The following is a 22,357-nucleotide window of genomic DNA, read 5'->3' as shown; positions in this document are numbered from 1 at the left end:
CCTCAGTGCCCTTCTCTCCTCTCCATCAAAATTAAGTGTTTGTTTGCACAATTATTAAATTTTAAAAATATATGAAGAATTTAAATGGAGAAATGTGAATTGTGTATGCAGAGATTATTCCACGTAATTTCTTGTCATATTTCACTTCAAATTACTACTGTTGCTGATGTGTCTCTCTCTGGTCTATAAAAGGTGGGAGAGGAATAATCATTGCAAAAAATATGTTCGTTAATTAACTAATGAAAATAAGCTAGAGAAGGCCAAGGTAACCCACATTCCCTGGAGACTTTTAAGCATCTGTCATAAGGATGCTTAATTGTTTTATCCTCTTTGTTTTTACCTTCTTTAGTTCTCTTCCAGAAGGTTTTTGTGGAATATCTCGAAAAGGTCTCATTGTTTCGACTAGAAACCTGAAATGTATAAATTTTGGCAAAATATTTGGCCTGCTACTATAACTGAGGAATATTGTCCCATAGTGATTTTATTTGTATACAAATGTGTGATATCTAGAGTGAACTTAATCATATTTGCTTTAAACCAACAACACTTGTGTATAAATATAAAACTAATGTCTTGTCCATATTTCATCACTAATTGTACCTGGGTAATCTTACATTATCATTCACCACTAAAATATTTGCCCTGTTTACCAGTATTAATCTTGGTTTACTAAAGGACAGTATCAGATGCTGTAATTGTTTATAAGTAACACCACATAACCCAATAGGCTCAAAACCCAATGATATTGTACTAATCTTAAACTAAATTTTCCAGTGCTGCTTTTTATTTACCAATTCCCCACTGTCATAAATTTATAATATTGTGGTGTTCCTTGTTTGCCATTATGATCAGTAGGTGATTTCTCTCCCCCCAGAAGACCAGCTTTCAGAGAGTGAATCAGAGTCAGCGGATCAGACACTTACGGACCAACCTTACACTGTGTCTCTTAATCCTTCTTCCACTACTCCTGCCCGAACCCCCTCACCTCGCATCAGTCCATCTTGCTTTGTTAATTGGGAGGGTTTTGAGGATGAGGTAAATGCTGGCACTCCTCTTATCCCAATGTCTGAAACCTTCCCTACCACAATTACATATGATTCCTCAAATAGATCAACTAACAAGGGGAGAAACAATCCCAGTGTGATATTTGCCTCGGGTGTGAGTGCCCAGTTTGTGTGCCCAACTAACCCAAACTTAAGTGCATGCAAAAGGGAGGAAGCTAAATTTTCATCCTCCACAACAAAGCAGCCATTGTATTTTTCTAACCCTTCTCTCACAAGTAATTGGCATGCTTCCTCAGAACCAGGAATAAGTCAGGCAAATGCATCTCCTACAGCAATAAAACGCATAAAGGCATCACAGTTGCAGACAGGAAGTAGTTCGTTACATAGTAGTCCATTTCAATCCAGGAAGAAATTTACTCATGGCTGCAAAGGCCTTGGTAATTTTTCATACTCTGCTCTGAATACAGATTCTTCTCATTCTGAGACTGTTAGAGCACTTGTTGATTACAATGATATGCCAGAGAGCACTCAGAATTACTTTCATTCAAATGCAAAATCAAATGAGATCAGCTCGAAATGTTTTGCTGCTTTTTTGTCTTCAACCTCAAAAATAAAGGGAACCTCTTATCAGAATCTAGCTTCAGGACAAATAGCCTCAAAATCAGAAATGGCAGAAAGTGAGAAGAAATCATTAACTAGAGAATGTGAGTCTCCCAAACCAGGAATGATAAGTAATTTGAATGCTCCAGTACTTGATGACAAAAAGACTAACCCATTTGAAAGTGAAGGTGCCGCACTTTCTGCACCCAGTGATGAAAATGAAATTTTTGATAATGTTCCCCTCTCTAACAAAAAAAGGCCAGAAGCCTCCAAGCCCATACCAATTATCAGTAAGATCCGTGCCAGCAGCAGCCTAAGTAGCAGTTTTCCTAGTGTGTATCCAACTCGTGCATCATTGTTTACTAACCCATTTGTATCAGATTTGCAGCCTGCCACTAATGCTCGCCAGATTTCACCCATGGCTAGCAGTGCAGTTGGACGCGTTGGAAGTTTGGGTGGCTATAGCAGTAGTGATATGTTCTTGCATGAAAATTTAGGTCAGCAGCAGAAGCCTTTCCATTGTGATACTGACATTAGCATGACTCCTGCTAATTACATTCTTGCAGGCACCACATCCAGCAACAAATCAACCCCCTTGGGTCCACATCTCCCATTCTCCAGTAACCCCCTTACCCCAATGGCCCCTGGCTCCTCTTCCAATCCTTCTTCCTCAACTGTTCCCAACACCCAATCCTCTTCAACCCCACCTACGCAAGATCGCTATGCAGCGTTGAAGGACTTGGATGAGGAATTCAAGACGCAGAAAGAATCTGAAACTGTATCTTCAAGTAAGTATCATATTTTGATGGTTAAATGCAGGACTGTTTAACAAACAGCATTACTAAAAATGAACGCATTTTGAATTTACTTAATTTAAGGAAAGTTTACAGTAGTGTTCTTGATAAAACATATATGATTAAAGAATGCCCATTGAATTAGAGCTTGTGACAGGGATTCCAATAATATATTTTCCTTCTCCGACATCCACTAAAAAATTAAATATCAGTTATTGCAGCATCTGCCACTGCTCAGTAAAGTATAGCAAAAGTTTTGTTAGAAATAGCACTGCACAATAAATAATGTACATGTCACAGTTTAATAACTGTTTTTGTCTTGTAACTGGTTGGGTGACCGCACAGACAACCTTGACCGTAACTAGTAAAGGGACCCCAATAAGCCTAATGAGCATCCTGTCTGATAATTGGAAACCAAACAATAAAATAATTTATCTAAACACCATCATAACCAGACCATTGGTGTAGGATAAGTAGCCATGAAATAACATACAAAAATTATATACTGTATATGATATAGTATTGAAGAAAAAAAAAAGATTGATAATATACATTTTAAAATAGAACTGATTAAATGTACTAAAATAATACAAATTTTAAAGTAAATATCCAGGAGAGAGTTATGGGCATATTTTAGAGTTAGTAGCATTATGTAAAATGCTATGAAGAGTTAGGACAGAGAAAATGTTCATTAATAATGTTGTATATGACTTGTAATATTACTGTAAATGTGTGTGCCAGGGTGTTGTGTAATGTCTCGTTTGTTGTTTATTGTATTCGCTATAAAGGTGGAGTTATGTGGGAGGTAAAAATAAGGTTAGAAAAATATGCTGGGCTTTTTTTTTTTTTTTTTTTTTTTTTCCTGGGGCTGAAATTTAAGGATTTTGGAAGTTTAATAGTAAGTACTGCAAATAGTTTTTGGTCCACCGTGCCCAGCTCATATAGATTTTCATTTGTCTAATTTTAATAACTATTATCCATCCACTTGGACTGAATGGACAAAACCGGTAGGTCACAAACAAATTTCTAAGATAAGTTTACCCACAGATGGAGGAGGTAGTTGGCCCATACCTAATGGAAGTCATCAGGGTTCTTCAATGTTTGGTTCTTCATCCTCTGCAATGAATGGGACTGTTTTTGGTTCCCCTGGCACCTCCAATACCGTCTTTGGTGCTGTTAATGGAGGTGGATCTGGAGGCATTGGAGGAGGGGTGTTTGGCACACCTCCAAATGCTGGCAATGCCTGGGCTAATTTTTCTGGTGCTAATCCATTTTCAGGTAAAGTTAAAATATATAAAAATTATTGTGAGTCTTAAGTAATTGAAAACTAAGCTACTTGATTTTCAGATTAGTGTAGTAAGATACATTAATGAGAAGCAGGGCAGGGCTCAAGGAAGTGAAAATCAAAATAATGTGAAAAGTTTGTAAATTATTTTGCTGAAACAAATCAACAAGTGGGGACGGCAGGGGGGGGGGTGAAATTCTGACTGGTCCCCAGTAGGCCAAACAGACCTCTGCAGCTGGTGTGATCTAGTAGTTGTGAGCTATCTCGGCATGATAACTTCAGGTAACTACCATTGTTTCATTACATTCAATTATTTTTTTTTTACAAATATAGATGGCTTGAGTTTACAAAAGTTGAATTTTATAATAATGCCAAAAAAATACAGATATCATAATCTTAAAAGTTGAACTGGAGGAGAAACTCTTGAATCAAATTTATTTGAAAGCTATTTAGTTGGATGGGGGAAGAGAAAAACAATAATAAGAATATAGTTAGAGGAGTAGTAATATTGGCAAGAGATCACACTAATTATTACAGTATACACTGAAATGACTGTCCACCACCAAATATGAGTGAAATGATAGACAGAGCATTACTAATGACCTTCTAATTATGTTCTGTATAATATTCGGAAGATCTTAGCGTTATTATGCTGTGATTACTTCTGACACACCGTGGCTTGGGTGACAAAAACTTGCTCGGTCACACTTACAAGCTCTCCACAACAAGTTATTGGCTGTTACATATTATGATACTATGTTAACGAGTTCAACCCCGAATGAAGTGTATGTTTTATTGTATTGCTAATGTAGGTTATTGCATAAAGTTGTACATTGTATTTGTAGTCATGACCTGCATTTTTGCCATCCTGTGTGTAGTGTCACCAGTGTTGACGTCCTCACCTGACTGAAGGAGGCAAGGAGAATCTCTGTTTAGACTACTCTGTACCTGCTTGTCAGATGTATTACTGGACACTTGCTGATCAGATGTAGGAGCCCGGTAAAGTGACACTAGATTTTTATCAGTTCAGTTCTTTGTCTTTATGCCAGGCATCACTTCATATTGCTTGCTCCATACGGTATGAGAGGATGTAGTTCCAAGATCGAGAAACACGGACATAGAAAGAATGTCAGGTTATATTTTATTCGGTAATAGTTACAAGGAATTACTGCAAGATGCATCAGTCTTCAGAGGAAAGTTGCATGTGCCAAAGTGCTAAGTTTTCTAACTGCATTTGACAGCTTTCCGTATAACTACAAGTAGATAATTATTACATGCATACTAAACAAACATGCACATAAACAATAAAGAAGTCATAAGTATACACACCAATTTATAATATCTTTTGTTGCTGTAAACACTATGAATGTTGTATAGTCAATATTATACCCTTTGCTATTATCAATCAGATTTATTAAGGCATACATACAATCCTCATCCTCCCTAAAATTTCTACAGTAAGTGCTGGACACTTTGTAGTGGCCAAACCATTATGTAGACTTTAGAGTAATACTTTGCATGTTAATTCAGGGTTTTAAACGTCATTTAAAAGAAGAAAATATCTCCAAGAAGATGTCATATACGAAAACAAGTATCAGAAGAAGTTGGCAAATGTAGTACTGTATATGTGTTAATTTATGCTAATAAGTACTGTATCACAGTTTTTTAGCTGCATAGTGGGAGTAGGAGCATAGAAAACTTAATAGCAATTTAAAAATGGTTTCTTGTGTTCTTGCATTTCTATTGTGAATGGCATAAAGTAGAACGATAGAGCTATTTTTCAAATTTCCACTATATTTCAGCAGGATGTAATAACGGGTCTGCCTGGATGAATGGAAGTTCTATGGGGTCCACGACACACACTCAGCAGGGATTTGGTTCTGTCGTCCAACCCAACCCCTTTGGAACAAGTGAGTTAATTAATTGATAAACCTTTCATGTTTCCTGGTTATATTACAATGTTTTAATATTATCAACATCAGAAACAGGTTGCCTCTAAGCTTTCCAGTACAATTCTTAAGGGGTATCATAGTCATAATCCATTACTAAAAAAAAATGTACTTGGGAGATATACTATGTTTGTCCATATTTAGTATACAGCTAATACTGAACAGTTTCTAATATCACAGTTGCTATATTCGTGCTTATGCTCACTCAAACTCGTGCACTTCTTATGATATAATTCCACTCTTTCCTCAGCAGACCACTTAGCAGTGGCTGTGCAAGGTACCTTTGGACAAACAAAGTGGGTAAAGGGCACCCCCTCTGCTCCTCCCATTGGCTTTTTAGTTTGCAAACTTAACAATCAGCAACACTAACTCTTTGCAGAAAAATTCTACAAGCAATGTCCATCATGTGTGTGTGTGTGTGGAATAAATGCCACTAACTTGCAATAGGAAATGTAATGTTTGTTTTATAGATTGATAGTTTGTCTTAACATAAATTAACAATGTAATATCTAAATGTTTTTTATTACATTCTTTGCAGCTTTATACAGGATGTGGGGTAAGTATAGGTTATTTTTCATAATGTATTGGTATGTTGGTATGTAGAGAAGGTTACAGTGGTGTATATTGTTCATGTTCATTATACGTGATGGGTCATGACTTGGGTCCTTGTAGTACTTTTCATTTTATGTGCACCTTGTCACTTTTCACGTCCCGTTATGTGCACATTATCACGTCCTTGTGCACTTTTCATTTTATTATTGGCCTCGAAAGAATATTGAATTATAGATTAAACAATATCAAGAAAGCCTCAAAAACTGCTCTTTGAAAGCCTTAGCCAATCACACCATGGCAGTAAGGCATGGTGCATGTTAGCCTCACCACTTTATTGCACATTATTGTTCAGACAAAGCCTAAATAAATAACAGGACTACCTGGATAAATAGTGTCCTGAAAGCATGTGTTTATCTATGTATGTATGTATGTATATGTGTGTAACTACCCAAGTGTAGTTACAGGATGAGAGCTTTGTTCAGTGTGTCCCATCTTCTCAGCACATACTGTCATTATAAGGCTTTGACAGTACTGATGGTTTTGGCCTCTACCACTACCTCATTTGATCCTACCGTCTACCACTATGTGTGCGAAAATGAATTTTTGTATATTTCTTCGGCAGCTTTCTTTAGTTAGCTTAAATCTATGACTTCTTGTTCTTGAAGTTCCTGGTCTCATGAATTCTTCCTTGTCAATTTTGTTGATTCTCATTACTATTTTGTTCATAGTGATCATATTGCCTCTTTTCTTCTATCATCTAGTTTTGGGATATTTAATACCTCAAAACTTTGCTCATAGCTCTTGTCTTTCAGTTCCAGAAGCCATTTAGTTGCAGGTTTTTGCACCTTTTCCAGTTTGTTGATGGACTTCTTAAGATATGGGCACCATACAACAGCTGCACATTCCAAGTTTGGTCTCACAAAGGTCGTGAACAATTTCTTTAATATTTCACCATCCATATATTAAACTCGTGCAATGTTCTTTTTGTGGTCATCTGGTGACTGTTTTCTGTCTGGAACCATCCCTACATCTCTTTCTTGATCAGAATTTTTAATGCTTTTTCACTTAATGTGTAGGTTGTGTGTGGTTTATTTTCTCTTATTCAACATGCCTTAACATGGCCTTTATATTCACAATAAAATCCGTTTTCCAAGTATGCTCCATACACTTATTTTGTTCTGGTCTTCTTGAAGGGCATGACAATCATCTAGGTTTCTTTTCTTCCCTATTTTCTTAGCATCATCAGCAAATATATTCATATAATTCGGTATTCCCCCTCTGGCAAGTCGTTTATTTAGACAATGAACATTACAGGTGGAATATCTGAATGCTGTGGTACTCTACTCATGACATTTCTTCAGTCTGATACATTGCCTCTGATTACAGCCCTCATATTTGTCAGAAAATTTTTCATCCATGCAAATTTCTTTCCTGTCACTCCTCCAGTATGTTCCAGTCTTCAGACCAACCTCTTATATGGGACTGTCAAAAGCCTTTTTTTAGGTTCAGATAAATGCAGTCAATCCAACCATCTCTTTCCTGTAAAATCTCCGTGGCTTTATCATAGAAACTAAGTTGATTTGTAATACAGGATCTTCCAAAGTGAGAACCATACTGCCTGTCTGTTTCATAATTTTTCTCCATGTGTTTTACCCATTTGGTTTTAATTATTTTTCCAATATTTTGACTATTATCTTGGTAATTATTCAGGTCTATAATTAAGAGGTTCTTCCCTGTTTCTACTTTTGTAAACTGGAACTATGCTAGCCTTTTTCTAAATATCTGCCAGGACTCCTGTACACAGAAATAGCTGAAAAATTTATTGAAATAGGATGCTGAGTGCAGATGTGCAGCCTCTCAGAACGTACTCAATTCCTACTTAGCCCCTTGACCATTTTTCCCACTTCATCTCTAAGACACCGCTGTGTGCTCTGGTATTCATTGGAAATCTTATTGTCTGGTTCTCTAAAAATTTCATTTTGCAGAAACACACTTTGCCACTTTTCATTTTATGTTTCACATATTTCCTTTTTATTTTCTGTGAATCTGTTTCCTATTTTCAACCTCTTAATTTTATCCTTTACCTGCAATTTGCTTTGAATGAATTTATAGAATAGGCCTGGGGGGCCTCGTAGCCTGGTGGATAGCGCGCAGGACTCGTAATTCTGTGGCGCGGGTTCGATTCCCGTACGAGGCAGAAACAAATGGGCAAAGTTTCTTTCACCCTGAATGTCCCTGTTACCTAGCAGTAAATAGGTACCTGGGAGTTAGTCAGCTGTCACGGGCTGCTTTCTGGGGGTGGAGGCCTGGTCGAGGACCGGGCCGCGGGGACACTAAAGCCCCGAAATCATCTCAAGATAACCTCAAGATGGTTCTGTTTTGCATTTGTCTGGAATCCCTTTCTCAATTCCTTTCTACCTGTCTCTTCTCACATCTGTGTAGTTGTTTCTTGCATATTTGTAGTGCTGATATGTTTGAGGGTTTGGCCTCTTCCTATATTTATTCCTTTTTGTATCTTTTGGTCTCTAGCCCTCTCGCAATTACTCTTGAACCAATCTTGTTTCCTAGTTGTGCATCTCTATTTTGGTATAATTTTTTTGCTCTTTTACCATATATATGTCACAAAACTTTACAAAACCAGTCCAAAAGTCCTCTGTTCTTGCTTTGTAGGCCTTTCCCAGTCTATGGATTTAAAGTTGAAGTCACCAAGTACTAACAGTCACAATCTTTCTTTGTCCACTCTTATTATAATATATCTCATGATTGTTATGAAGCCTTCTTATTTGTTCTCCAGCTCCTCCTTTGTCTGTGTGTTGCATGTTAGTGGACTATAGGCATTTATGATTTTCACTTTATCATCCTGATTACAAATCTCCAGTGGCATTATGTGAACTTGTCGTGGGTTGGCAGTCGTTAATTCGTTGACCTTTAGGTGTTTTTTCACCGGCATAGCAATGCCTCCACCTTTGCTAATGTTTCTGTCCCGTCTCCAAATTGAGTAGCCCCTCGGGAATACCACCTCATTTACGATACTGTATCTTCAAGTTTCATCTCTGTTAGTGCAGTAATGTCTGGTGTCTTCAGCTGTATTATATCATTTAGCTTCATTATTTTTTTTATCTATGTTAGTATATACAATTTTCAGGAACATGTTCCCTCTCTCCTTGTTCTTTACTTTCATCTCTCTAGTGATTTTGTTGGTTTGCCTTATTGTACCATGTGTGTCTGTGTGTCTATAGGTATACTAATTATAATTAGTATACCTATAAAAATAATAATTGTACCTTATAGGCCATGTTGCTTAAGATGCCAAATTTTCATGAAATATTATATTTTTCGAATATTTTTCTTATGGAATGATACAGCTTTCTATTACATATGATTTTTTTTTTAACTTTGATTCAAAACTAACAAATTTGATCAAACCTAACCTATCTTAACATAATTAAGTCAGTAATTCATGTTCCTAATATAATAGATTATTACTGGTAGAAAAGAACCAATCTGAAAAATAATTTAAAATAACAATCATTCTGCCTGCTAGGCAAATTGGACTTTAAATACTAGGCCAAGTGGAGCAGTTCTGGCTATTAGTCACAACATATGTGTATGTGTGTGTGTGTGTGTATATACTGTATATATATATATATATACAGTATATATATATATATATATATATATATATATATATAATATATATATATATATATATATATATATATATATATATATATATATATATATATATATATATATAATACACTTTATATATATACATACACACATATACATACACACTGTATTGTACATTTGGCTATTGCTTCGTGTGGATTAGAAACTGGGATAGAGCAGCAGTTTAGCATTGTTGGAGCCCATGAACACCTGACAGAAATGATGCAAGTCACTGCATGAGAGAGTGGTATAAACATTAGAGGTTCACCAGTGAAGCAGGACCCAGCACTGCTCATCTCTCATGCTCTGCACTTCCAGGTGGAGGGTGAAGCAGACTTTCTGCTTCCTACACATTGTTGGCAGCCTGTTGTAATCATTGTCTTTGTAGAACTATTGTTGTTAATCCAATCCTGAATCTGTGTAGAATATAGTAATAGATCTTTGTAGATACTGTTGATATTGAAGCTATTGTATAAAAAAAAATATTATAGTTATTACAGTTGGCAGTCGGGATCAGAAATGTCTCACACGTCATGTTTCTTTCAGCACCTGACCCAAACTTCAATCAATTTGGCAGCAGTGCCCAACTAAATGGAACTTCATCAGCTACCAATGGCGCATGGGCCAATTTCAACCAGCACCCACAAAACACAAAAATGCAGTGGATGACTAGTAATGGAACAGCTAACCCATTTATGGTGAGATTTGTCTTGTATTCTGGAATCAATTATCTCATTTCACTAGGTTATAAAGGTCACTTTCTTTGTTCTTGGTATGAATGGAGGTTTCATTTACATTGAAAGTGAAAGATTGAGGAATTTTTCCATAAATTATGTTAACATTGTAAATCAAAGAGAAAATTGATTGAGCTAATTGAGTGTTATAGTAGAGTGTGTTATTAGGTGAGTTAACCTAGCGACCTGGATACTCCCAGCCATCAAAACCAGGTAAAATGTAGATACTGTATTCAGTTTCAGATATTCCATTTTTCTGTACATTTTGCATCCAAATTAATCTATCTGTAAGAGAGAATCTGTCTTCGGGGTTGGTGACCAAACACTTGGGTCTAGCATCACTAAACTTTGCAAGGTGATCTGTGATTGTATGGTGAGTGTCATAGAGTAGCTGGGGTTGACCACGTGCCATTCTATACATAAGATTGGCCTCTTATTGCGACGACCCAATGAGTCCTACGAAGTCTGGAATGTGGGTTTGATTGTTCATACAGTGTTTTCCAAGTTATTTTTTAGTTGTTATCAGCAAAGAATCAACAATCCCTCATCTTCATGGAACTGCTAGCAACAAAATTAAATATGGTGAGAAACAATCTAGTTCCTGTGTTTCACCTATGACTCCAACTATGTATGTGGTGATCGGATTCCTCTGGTTCTAATCCATTTCAGCATTGTGAAGATTAACTCCAAAGGTCAGGAAGTGGTGTGTGTGTGATGACTATCAGTATGGTGGAATTAGTAGAAATAGAGGTATAGAGATTTAATTGTTATTGGGAAATATTTAGGATTTTCCTTGGTACTTGTTAGCAAGGCACGGCAGGAGTAGTATGGTTGGTGTCTTAACCGAATTGTGTTCTTTATATTGCAGGCCACCCCACAAATGCCTTCCAGTGGATCATCCTACAATCCGTTCCTGTGAGTGGGTGCTGTGTCCCTTGTCATAGTAATGAGGGCTCCTGCGGTAACTCTCCACCTTTCGCTGTGTATGTCTTCAAGCCACCATCTCACTAACTCGATTCTCTGCTTCTTTTCCCTGTTGGAGTTCTTCTTAATGGCTAACTTGCTGAAGGAAATGTTTATATTATGCAAAAGACAATTCATCTTTTCTACCTATTGGTAGCTCTAGTTTGGTTTATACCATAAGTCATATTTAAATGATAGAATTTACTGTATAAGTGCTAGGTTCTGTTTAGTTTCTAAAGCTGCTGAGGCAGGTAATTATCAACATTTATAGATTCTAATGTAAAGTACATTGTAGCTTTATTTAAAATCAACAGGGCTCATAGCTAGTGTACATAATGCCCCATTGTAGGTAGCTTATAATCATTATCCAGGAAACACAGGTAACCTTTGGTCATGTATTGTTCACCTTACACACAAGATTTAAATACAACTTGTTTCAAAATACTCTATGGGGTGGGGGAAAATTATTCTGCAATCTCTGAATGGAAGGGTTCCTAGATTCTCTGAGGCTACCAACTGCCATTACAACTCTTAAAGCTATTTTTTTTTCAGTTTTGTCATAAGTACCATAAGTACACTACCATTTTTTTATATTAGTGTAAAAATTTTTTTAGAATTAATGATATAGTATATGCTCACAATGTTGGCGTGATATGAAGTTTGTAATAAGCAGTCATTAGAGCTGACATGCAAGCACAGCCAGTGGCAAGTCAGGCAAAACAAGCACAGCCAATGGCAAGTCAGACAGAACAAGCACAGCCAGTGGCAAGTCAGGCAGAACAAGTGCAGCCAGTGGCAAGTCAGGCAGAACAAGTGCAGCCAATGGCAAGTCAGGCAGAACAAGTGCAGCCAATGGCAAGTCAGGCAGAACAAGTGCAGCCAGTGGCAAGTCAGGCAGAACAAGTGCAGCCAATGGCAAGTCAGGCAGAACAAGTGCAGCCAATGGCAAGTCAGGCAGAACAAGTGCAGCCAGTGGCAAGTCAGGCAGAACAAGTGCAGCCAGTGGCAAGTCAGGCAGAACAAGTGCAGCCAGTGGCAAGTCAGGCAGAACAAGTGCAGCCAATGGCAAGTCAGGCAGAACAAGTGCAGCCAGTGGCAAGTCAGGCAGAACAAGTGCAGCCAGTGGCAAGTCAGGCAGAACAAGTGCAGCCAGTGGCAAGTCAGGCAGAACAAGTGCAGCCAGTGGCAAGTCAGACAGAACAAGTGCAGCCAGTGGCAAGTCAGGCAGAACAAGCACAGCCAGTGGCAAGTCAGGCAGAACAAGTGCAGCCAGTGGCAAGTCAGGCAGAACAAGCACAGCCAGTGGCAAGTCAGGCAGAACAAGCACAGCCAGTGGCAAGTCAGGCAGAACAAGTGCAGCCAGTGGCAAGTCAGGCAGAACAAGCACAGCCAGTGGCAAGTCACATAGAACAAGCACAGCCAGTGGCAAGTCAGGCAGAACAAGCACAGCCAGTGGCAAGTCAGGCAGAACAAGCACAGCCAGTGGCAAGTCAGGCAGAACAAGCACAGCCAGTGGCAAGTCAGGCAGAACAAGCACAGCCAGTGGCAAGTCAGGCAGAACAAGCACAGCCAGTGATAAAAGGAGAAACACAGAAGAGATGTGTACAGAGCTTCATGCACCATACAAATATTAAGCAGCACATAGTAAGCCTGTGGAAATTTTTGAAAAATCAAAATGCATTTTTAAGTGTTTGAAGACTGTACAGAGTAACTGTCATTGACATAGCAGCTAATAACAAATATGTCTTTAGTGTGTCTTTGGGTTATGAATACACTGATTATTATTATTTTTTTTTGAATAGTAAGGTGTTGTTAGCCACGTTTATTGAAGTAGGAGATCAGTGTGCATGTTGCACGTGTTTTACCTGTTATTCTGCATTCTTGTCATGCAACATTAGCAGTTATGTAGAGATTGAAAGTTTTCATGTTAGTCTCGGCTCAAAAGCCAAGAATTATTTATCTTATCATATTTGTTTGCATCATGAAAAGTAATGATAATATACTTGACACTGTCTGCCTTACGTTCAACTTTGGATTATGGGAGAAATTTTTTAAGCTGTGATGTAGTCAGTGGCTAGTTAAAAATGCTGCTTTAAGGTCATTTCTGAATTACATTATTCTTTGAATATATTTTACAAATTTAGTATATAAAAGTTACAAATTTAGTCATTGTCACTGACAATCCTTAACTTTTTAATGGAGCACGGAAATTTTATGTGAGAACTGGATTATACAGTTATATGTTTAAAATTGCTTACTTGCAATGTCCAAGCTGATGGTTTGTCATTAACATATTTAACTAAATGAACAAGTGATTGAATAAGAGCCGAGATACTGCTCTCAACCTACACAACCAGGGGTGCCGGATTTGAGTTGCCAAAAGTCGCGAGCTGAAGAACTAAATGTCGCAAACTTTACAATAAAAGTAGCCAAATATTTTTTTCCCTGTTGATTCGCTTTTCAGAATAAACGACCCAGCTTATTTTAACTGTCGTTGAAAAAGTAGCAAGTAGCGACATGCATAGCTGGCTTTTTAATTGAATGCAATTATCCTAATTGGCAAGACAATTGCCCAATCTAGTAGCCCAATCTGGCATCCCTGTACACTACCGTGTTCTGTAAGTTAAAACCAGTTGGTGTATGCTGAACAGAGCATGGCCATTGTCACGTAGTCAACCGTCATAATCGCCAATAGTTGTTGATGTATCATTATTATTTCTTTATGATGGTCCTGCACTTGTTAATATGTATACCTTTGTTAATATTTATAACATGCTTTGTGATGAAGCTATAGTTATCTTGTATATTTTGCCTGCTTCGTTAGTAGTACATTTTGTAGTTTCACTTCCTTGTCGTGGTCACTCTACGCTTGTGGCGTGGGCTAAAGTCGGTGCCTCGTGTCATAGTACTGTAATTGTTTTAATAATGACCTTCAGATGTCATCAAAACTAATGAGGAGGAGGACAATGCAGTGGAGTTAGATGGCAAGTATTTAAGGAAAGATTATGGGTTTCTGCAGCAGGAATTATATAAGTTAGGGGGGGGGATCAGCTAGACTCTAGGCACTATAGAGAGAGAGTGAGCGAGCGTGAGGGACAGGAGACAGAGGATAGGGAGGGGCAGAATTGGTCTTCCAAGCATTTTAACATTTATTTCATACCTCCCATATCCCAGTACTTCTTAAACAGAACGGTGAAAATGAAATGGTATCAACTGGATTGGGAATTGTAATATTTAATATCATTTGTTAAATATATTTGTTTTATTGAAAGTTTAAAATATTTTATTAATGCATATTCTAACACAGGTATTATGTGCATCACCCAGGTCTTCATGGTATGAAGACTTGTATGAATGTACTACCTCGCTTGTTTAGCTGTTGCCTTCTGGAGCCAGAATGGTATCAGTCTAAAACACAGTGTGAGTCGAGTTATCACAGCATATTAAGCATCTCGGTCTTTCTCATTTTTTTACCCAGTACATGGGAGCTAATCACACACTTTATTTGTGCAAGCTCAGTAGAGACAATAATGTGAGTTGCCAATTTCTCAATGTTTTATTCTGAACTACAGTATAGAGAAAAATTATTTTATGGTGTTCATTGATAAGCTATTTTGCTTTCAAATTTCAAGAGTTGTTACACTGATGGAACTTAGAAACTTTCAAAATGGTTAAGAATACAGGTAATAGATACTTACTGTTAAATTTTTATGTATTTAATTTGATATAATTTACTAGTGTTCCAAGAATGTAGATCGGCTCACTCTAACAGATCAAAAAGTTTTGTTTTCTTGTAATTTTGCTTATCTGTTTTGTGATGTTCATTTTAGTCTGTATAAAGCTTGTGCCCTAATCCTGTCCTGTTTAGGCATGTGCATGGAGCATGTGTGAGCCAGCTGCTTTTGCTTTCTGAAGCACTGCTGCACTTTTATTGAAGGAGTGCTATTTTAACCATGGTAATATATCTCTAGATGTTGTCATTAAATATTTATGGTTTCTATTACTTTTTTCTTCTTTATTAAGTTTGCTTCTCTCCTTGAATGTTGTGGCAGTGCTTCTATGCTTTCCTTCATTTCATATTGCAAAATTTATGCAGTGTCTTTGTGTATATGATAACTGAACAAATGTGCAGGATGCTTTAACAGTAGCAAACATTTTCTCTTGTTTTCTTCTTAAGAAAAATGTAAGTGAAGGAAATTGAGTGGTGTGTGCACTGCATAATATCTGATGCACATAATTTCTGCAGTTGACTACAGAAATCTTACCCAAGTATCTTGGTCACTTTAACAAATATAATGGCAAAATAAACTGATTGTATACGTATGCAGTACTGTTTCAGTAGAAAGAAAGTCTCTCTAAAAAAACAGTGTCTAATTTGTCTCAAATGGCAAATTAAATGTTTTCCGCTTAGAGAATATATAGTATGAGTAGCTAAACAAGAAATGTAATAAATTGGGAAAATAAGAATGTATGATATCTGCCATTACCTTGATGCAGTGCATGACATGCGCGCTACACATGCACACACAATAGTGTTGCTTAACCCATCTGGTCCCCGTGCCTGACACAGGCCTAAATCCCAACATTACATAACATCTGTGATGAATAATGTAAAATTTGTGCCCATAAAGTTGGGCTGTTGGGCCAAGGAAATAGTGTTTGAAGAGGGTCAGAAATTATAATATAGTCTTTACTAGCCATTTGTGTTGGTTTCCATGAAACTAGTTCTTTTATATACGTGGGCTCATTAAAATCATCTTTACGTTCACACACCTAAGAAGTCAAGGCGAGAGATTATTGAGGAATTTCCTGATTTTGACTGTGTGTGTAATTACACATTCACACTGTCTACATCTGGGAATTCTTCAATAATCTCACCTTGACTTCTTATAACTAAGCAGACCAGATTCAGTGTGCTCTAATGAATCCTTTCACTTTCATTAGAGGTCCTCTTAATTTTTTTTTTTTTTTTTTTTTTTTTACAATTTAGTTTCATATTAATTTTTATTTAGTATATTTTATACAAAAAATTAATTTTGCACAAAAAAATTAATTTTGCACAGAAATGTTCACCAAGATGTGATACTTCCCGTGGTATCAGAGGTCTGCAATACAGTTTAATGTCGTGTTGAATATATTTTTTGTGTATGACATAACTATATAAATAATCTTTGTGAATATATATATAGTTAACTATGACATTACGAACATTATCACTAAAGACAGGTAGCAACAGGTGCATTGAACTCTTGCATCAATTGTACAGTAAACAAATAATTCTGAAAATGTTTATCTGTGCATTGTGTTGTCAGCTGGGCAGTCACATATTGACATGATCCACTTAAAAAGTGTTTGGGATCTTTCTGTGATAAAGTTAACCACAAACATGAGGAGTGTGTCACTGACCATTCCTAGTACTGTACATTATATTTTGTTGTTAATTATTTATAACACAAAGAGATTTCCTCATATTGAAGAAGGACTATTTAAGAAGCACATAAATTGAGGATCAATCAAGGTTGGTATAAGATGTGATTTATCTATGCTGTGTAGAGCAAATTATGCCTGGAGCATCCTGTTGAGTAGAAGGAAGTGACAGTTACTATTTCAAAAATTAATGTAGTTAGGGAATCCCTATTCCTATTAGGAGCCCTTCTCTCACACCATACATGGCTCATAAATCTTGACATACACTTTTATAATTTTTGCCATGAATGCACACTCATACCGTAGACATACAGCAAATGCATTTATGAGGCTGTTTCACATGTCAACTCCTTACACTTTAATTAGACAGAACTTCAGTTGTCTTAAGAAGTAAATTTGCTTCATGGGATTGATAAGTAATATTTAGCAAGTTTGTTTATTTGATAGACAAAAGGCTTAATGATATTAGCAGGTACTTCAATGATTTATGATTACAATACTACTGAAGAATGTATTGTCTAATTTCATAAAAGTTAAATGTCTCCTTGCACAGTATATTCTGTGTAGTGCTTTCGTTTTCTGTTATCAATTTCTTAATTGTTGTTGCAGCCTCACTTACACTACTTTGCCCAGCAGCATTTTGTATCTCTCTTGTACCCAGCTTGCCACACTACTTCCACAGTACTGTAAAAGGGTTCATCTCTTGGCACCCAAGAAGTATGTAACAAGGCTTTTAACAAATAGTACGTGTAATTTTGCAGACGACGATGCACAATAACGTGGCTGAAAATATGATGACTGAACCACAAGATGACGACGACGTTTTGTTCCGTCCTGGACCATTATCAAGTCAATTGTGATGATGGGCGAGGACGGAACAGAACATTGTCGTCTCCTCATCTTCTGGTGTGTGGCTTGGTCATCATAATAGTAATTTTTCTATCATTCAAATTAGTACAGTAAATGTAAATTTAATCCCCAATTTTTCTTCATGCAACTCATTAGGCCAAATTACATTATGAAAGAAGATTGGCACAGTACAGTGTTTGAAAAATGATTAATCTTGTTTGTATTTTGAGTAATAATTTGTGTAAAAAAAAAAATAAGTAAAACAAATTTCATGCCAAAGATTGGATTAAGTTCATTCCATTTTGTTTTAATTTTGTTACATCTCTTCTTTTTTCTTTCTTTTCTTTTTGATGGAGTAAATATGAATGGCTACTGAATTTTCTCTTATAACTAAGCATGCTACATATCATCACAATTCTGGCTACATAGGCTTTATAAACTGTTTTAACATTTACTTTTACAATATAAGCTTTTAATAAATATTCCATAATTCTTATAGTTTGGAATTGAAGAGGAGTGTCCCGACTGTTAATGTGGGAAATTGTCCACCTAAAAATAAATAAGTGAATAATTATATATATTATAATCACCAAGAACTCTAAATGACCCAACCAGGATTCGAACCCATGACATCTAGAATCACCCCTCAAACGTGCACAGTACAGTTGCCACCACACCGTTGATCATCTGAAGGATAGATGAAAGATGATCGCTGGTGCGGTGGTCACGGTACTGTGTACGTTTGGGAGTGATCTTTGATGTCATGGGTTCAAATCCTGGTCGGGTCATTTAGAGTTCTTAGTGATTTATGGCTTGTGCATTCCTGCAGCCTTTCTCTCACTGTGTGTGTGTATATGTGTGTGTGTATGTATGTATACTACTAAGGTGCTAATGTCAGCAAATTTCTGTGAAGCAAAAAATTAATTAAAAATTTAATTAAAAATTTTTCTTATGAACAAATCAAGCATACTACAGTATAGTATATTAAAGAACAAAATAATAAATAGGAACGTGGGTCTGAGGTGTTGATTCAGCGAGCCAGTCAGTAATATAACTTCACTTGCATGACACTTATTACATTTTCATCATACTTCTCTTCAGTTATATTTTGTTCTTATTTGTCATATGTTTTGATAGTAAGAATTCTTTGGCTTTCATATGAGTGCTGGACAAATAAATGTTGAAGTTACACATCAGCAACAATTATATATATATATAATATAGTGTGTGTGTGTTTAAACATATACACCCATGCATTATATGGGATACCCATCAGTGCCCGGGTCTGTGTGTCTCAATGTGTGTACATCATCCCCTCCTTCTCTCCCAGTCTCCCTCTTTCATTCTATCCCCTCCCATTCTTCCTCACTCTTGGAGTGTGCGCGTGCTTGGTTGTGTTACTCGTCTGCATCAACATGTTAATAGTCATTAAGTTTATTATTGAATCTTTGCTATTAGACGTAAAATAACAAGTTAATTGTGTTTTGTTAGATTGCTATGTCAGATTGGATACTCTGTCTTAGACTATATTTGCTGTTGCAGAAGGGCTTCAATATATATTAAAGGCATTCTGTAGCAGTGTGAAATAACTCATTCTTTTGAAATATTAGCCTCATTTTACTGTACATAATGATGTCTGAGGACTCGGCCCATACAGCATAGACTTAGAATGGGTTGTTAAGCAGAGTTTATTAACAAATACACCCTTCAGTCATGCTTAACTTACTGCTTATATTAGTAACTTGGAGTGAATCTGATGCCAAAATAAGTTGAGCATGACAAAATGGGCATTTTCACTCCAGTTAGTGACGGGGTTATGAGAACAAATTTGAATTATGCGAACAATGGTAAATACTATACCTTCTTTCGTGCATTTCCATTTATGAGTTGATGAATGCACAGTGACAGTAAAATTAAATTAGAGCATGTGAAAGGAACAGAGCATTCATTATTAGAGACTGCAATAAAATGCTCCTGGTGTTCTCACTAGCAAGTTTCTCGAGGCTTTGTATAGCCAATTACTATAGATTTATGGAAGCAGAACTGGTATTCTGAGTTTTTCCGTCCCTCATAAAATAGTGGGTCTCAACATGAAAGTGGTGTTGAATGAATGCTCTTGGAATCTTAAATGGGTAGTCAAGGAAGTTGTGCATTCAGCATTGTTCTCATGTTAAGTCCTTCCCAAATGTCTGTGGTTAGTTTATATCATGGATATTTTTTAATAGTAAAGGATAAAGAACTTTACAAGATGATTGTGTGTATTTCTGCCTCCTTTTAAGCTTCATATACAAATATATATAAATATATATATATATATATACACATATATTTTTTTGTGTGTTGAATAATTTTGTGGTATATTCTAGGAAACAGTTGAGGCATGCCAGCCAAACTAACACTGGGGGGAAACTGTAGTGTATTAGCCTTTTATCAAATCTGTTTGCTCTACCCTCTCATATTTCCAGGCTCTTAATTGGTGGAGTGTAGTTGACATTATAGCTATACCAGTGAAGGGTCAGTGCTACTATCAGCCTTGGTGAAGTTTGCCAGTGTGCCTCATAAGTACTGAGATACTCCCTATTTAAATTGGGATAGTTACTTGAGTTATAATAAATATGTTGAATTGACTTGTACTCAATTTATTTAAAGTAATATATTTTGATTATTTAAATACTGATGATGTATGTTGCTTTGTACAAAAAAAAAAAAGTTGAGTGACATTTATTAGTAAACATTCTGCTCCCAAGAATTCCTTTGACAGTATAAAATGCCTGTGACTGTTTCAACAATGGCTTCAGGTACCATAGTTGAAATTAGTAACAAATTATGTAACTTGACCTATAACTAAAAAGCTCAAATATTAAAGGACACGTGTTGACTACAGTAGTTTAAATGTATATCATCATCTGCTAGGGAATATTTCAGGCAGTGAGATATTTATATAGGAAAACATTCTGTAAGTTGTTCTTGAGGATTGTTTCTGTAAATTCAGTTAAGCTGTAAAAAGTGTGGTTTGGTAGTTTGGGTACAGCTATTTCATTAAATATCATGAACAGTAACTTTAAACCAAAAATTATTGGTAGTAGTGACAAAAAACACTAGAAACAACTATTGAATATTATGTTTGGGTAACTCTGGATATGGAAAACTAGTTGTATTAATTGTTAGTGGGATTGATATGCCATGTAACAGGTCACAAAGTTTGCCTTTTTTTAGCCTTTTCAGTGCTAACTAAGACCATCCATTAATATTGCATATTTATTTACTGTATTAGATTATTTATAAAAAAAAAGCTTTGTGAACTTGTAGTTATGTAAATCCACTATTTCAGAAAATAACAACATTGTTTTAGTTATTCAATAATCACACTAATTGGCTGTGCTACATAATTATCATACACAATTGGATTTATCCTTCTATATATACACGTGTAGATGCTCATGAACATGAATGCACACTTAAACATGTACATTACATTCAATACCAATATTCTTAAGTTTCTGATATTTTTTACACTTCAAGTGCAATTTTTGCACTTTTGAGTTGTGCTATCAGTTTTACCCTGGTGCTGTGTAGCACTTTTGTTTTATAAATGTATTAATTTCCCCACCATCGCAGTCCTAACTTGTCTTATACATCCACATGCTCCTTCAAGCAGCTCCACAACACAATAGTACTTCCTTAAAAGCAAAAATGCCTGCCTTAAATTTCATTTCTATACTCGTTTAATTTCTGACCAAAACAAGTCGTATCTTTGGTTATTTACACACTACCACTTTGACTGTACTATACTATGATCATTTATTATCATTTCAACTCGTATTTTTATGTGGTAGTATTACATTATTTTCTTACATATTTCCCCAAACCACAAATTCATGTGAAGTCTCACATGCACTATGTTCCTTCATTCATGTCACCTGTGCAGCAAATCATACATTAGTTAGGTATTTTGGAGGCATAAGCTTCTTCATTCTAACTGCTCTCTGTAAAAAAAAAAAACCTGTTTTCCTAATATTTTAGTACAGTATTTTGCATTTTGTTAATTTTGTTCTGACACATTGTGACATTCATTCATATTTTTCATGTTCAAAAAGTGTTCATCTAAGATTGTCTTTGGCTTGATCTGTTTGTGGTAAATGAACTATCAGTTTGGAAATATATAAAAGTTATTTCACAGTCTTTTCTTAAATATTTCCTAACTAAAAATCATTCCTGACAAAAAAAAAATATATGGTTCCCGTAATATGTGCAGGGCCTCGAGCAGTTGCAGAGTGATGAAATAAGTAACTAGTGTTTACATATTCCTGGTATGTCAGTATTGTGGCTGGTAAAAATATCCAAGATTGAAACACTATATGATAAATTATTCCTAACAGCTTGTTGCATATACAGTATTGTGATTCAGCAGGAACAGGAAATGTGCTAACTGTAATGAGTTTCTACAAAATAGTTTATTGGGTTTCATTCACTGTATGGTATTTTATTAACAAAAATTGAGCTTGGAAGTGTAAGCATAAAGCAAAGT

General features: G+C 36.1%; 2 protein-coding genes across 5 annotated transcripts in view; both read left to right on the top strand.

The window, feature by feature from the left end:
- drongo (Arf GTPase activating protein drongo) overlaps positions 1 to 22,004 on the top strand; it is a 60,027-nt gene extending 38,023 nt beyond the window's left edge. The window contains exons 6-11 of one of the 4 annotated variants that reach the window (XM_045742524.2): positions 2,171 to 2,392; positions 3,446 to 3,676; positions 5,489 to 5,593; positions 6,171 to 6,188; positions 10,403 to 10,554; positions 11,459 to 11,864. In XM_045742524.2, the coding sequence (XP_045598480.1) occupies positions 2,171 to 2,392; positions 3,446 to 3,676; positions 5,489 to 5,593; positions 6,171 to 6,188; positions 10,403 to 10,554; positions 11,459 to 11,509 (779 nt within the window). In that variant the 3' untranslated portion in view covers positions 11,510 to 11,864. Of the gene's footprint in view, positions 1 to 2,170; positions 2,393 to 3,445; positions 3,677 to 5,485; positions 5,594 to 6,170; positions 6,189 to 10,402; positions 10,555 to 11,458 lie in introns of all 4 variants that reach the window. The other 3 variants (XM_045742523.2, XM_045742526.2, XM_045742525.2) reach the window with 3 other exon arrangements.
- Positions 12,241 to 18,392, top strand: LOC123758308 (glutamine-rich protein 2). Its single transcript, XM_069323040.1, has 4 exons — positions 12,241 to 13,012; positions 14,490 to 14,541; positions 17,590 to 17,697; positions 18,329 to 18,392. The coding sequence occupies exons 1-4, from the start codon at positions 12,241 to 12,243 to the stop codon at positions 18,390 to 18,392; spliced, it is 996 nt and encodes a 331-aa protein (XP_069179141.1).
- Positions 22,005 to 22,357: the final 353 nt, after the last annotated feature.

Source organism: Procambarus clarkii, chromosome 11 (genome assembly GCF_040958095.1).
Source record: "Procambarus clarkii isolate CNS0578487 chromosome 11, FALCON_Pclarkii_2.0, whole genome shotgun sequence".
Lineage (NCBI taxonomy): Eukaryota > Metazoa > Arthropoda > Malacostraca > Decapoda > Cambaridae > Procambarus > Procambarus clarkii.
The sequence above is the reverse complement of the archived record's forward strand: the minus strand, read 5'-3'. Positions and strand labels throughout refer to the sequence as shown.

Coding starts and splice junctions, on each gene's coding strand:
- LOC123758308 (XM_069323040.1), top strand. CDS start 12,241: ATGCAAGCACAGCCAGTGGCAAGTCAGGCAAAACAAGCACAGCCAATG. Junction 13,013..14,489: donor ACAAGCACAGCCAGTGGCAA/GTCAGGCAGAAC, acceptor AATGACCTTCAG/ATGTCATCAAAACTAATGAG. Junction 14,542..17,589: donor GCAGTGGAGTTAGATGGCAA/GTATTTAAGGAA, acceptor TTGTTGTTGCAG/CCTCACTTACACTACTTTGC.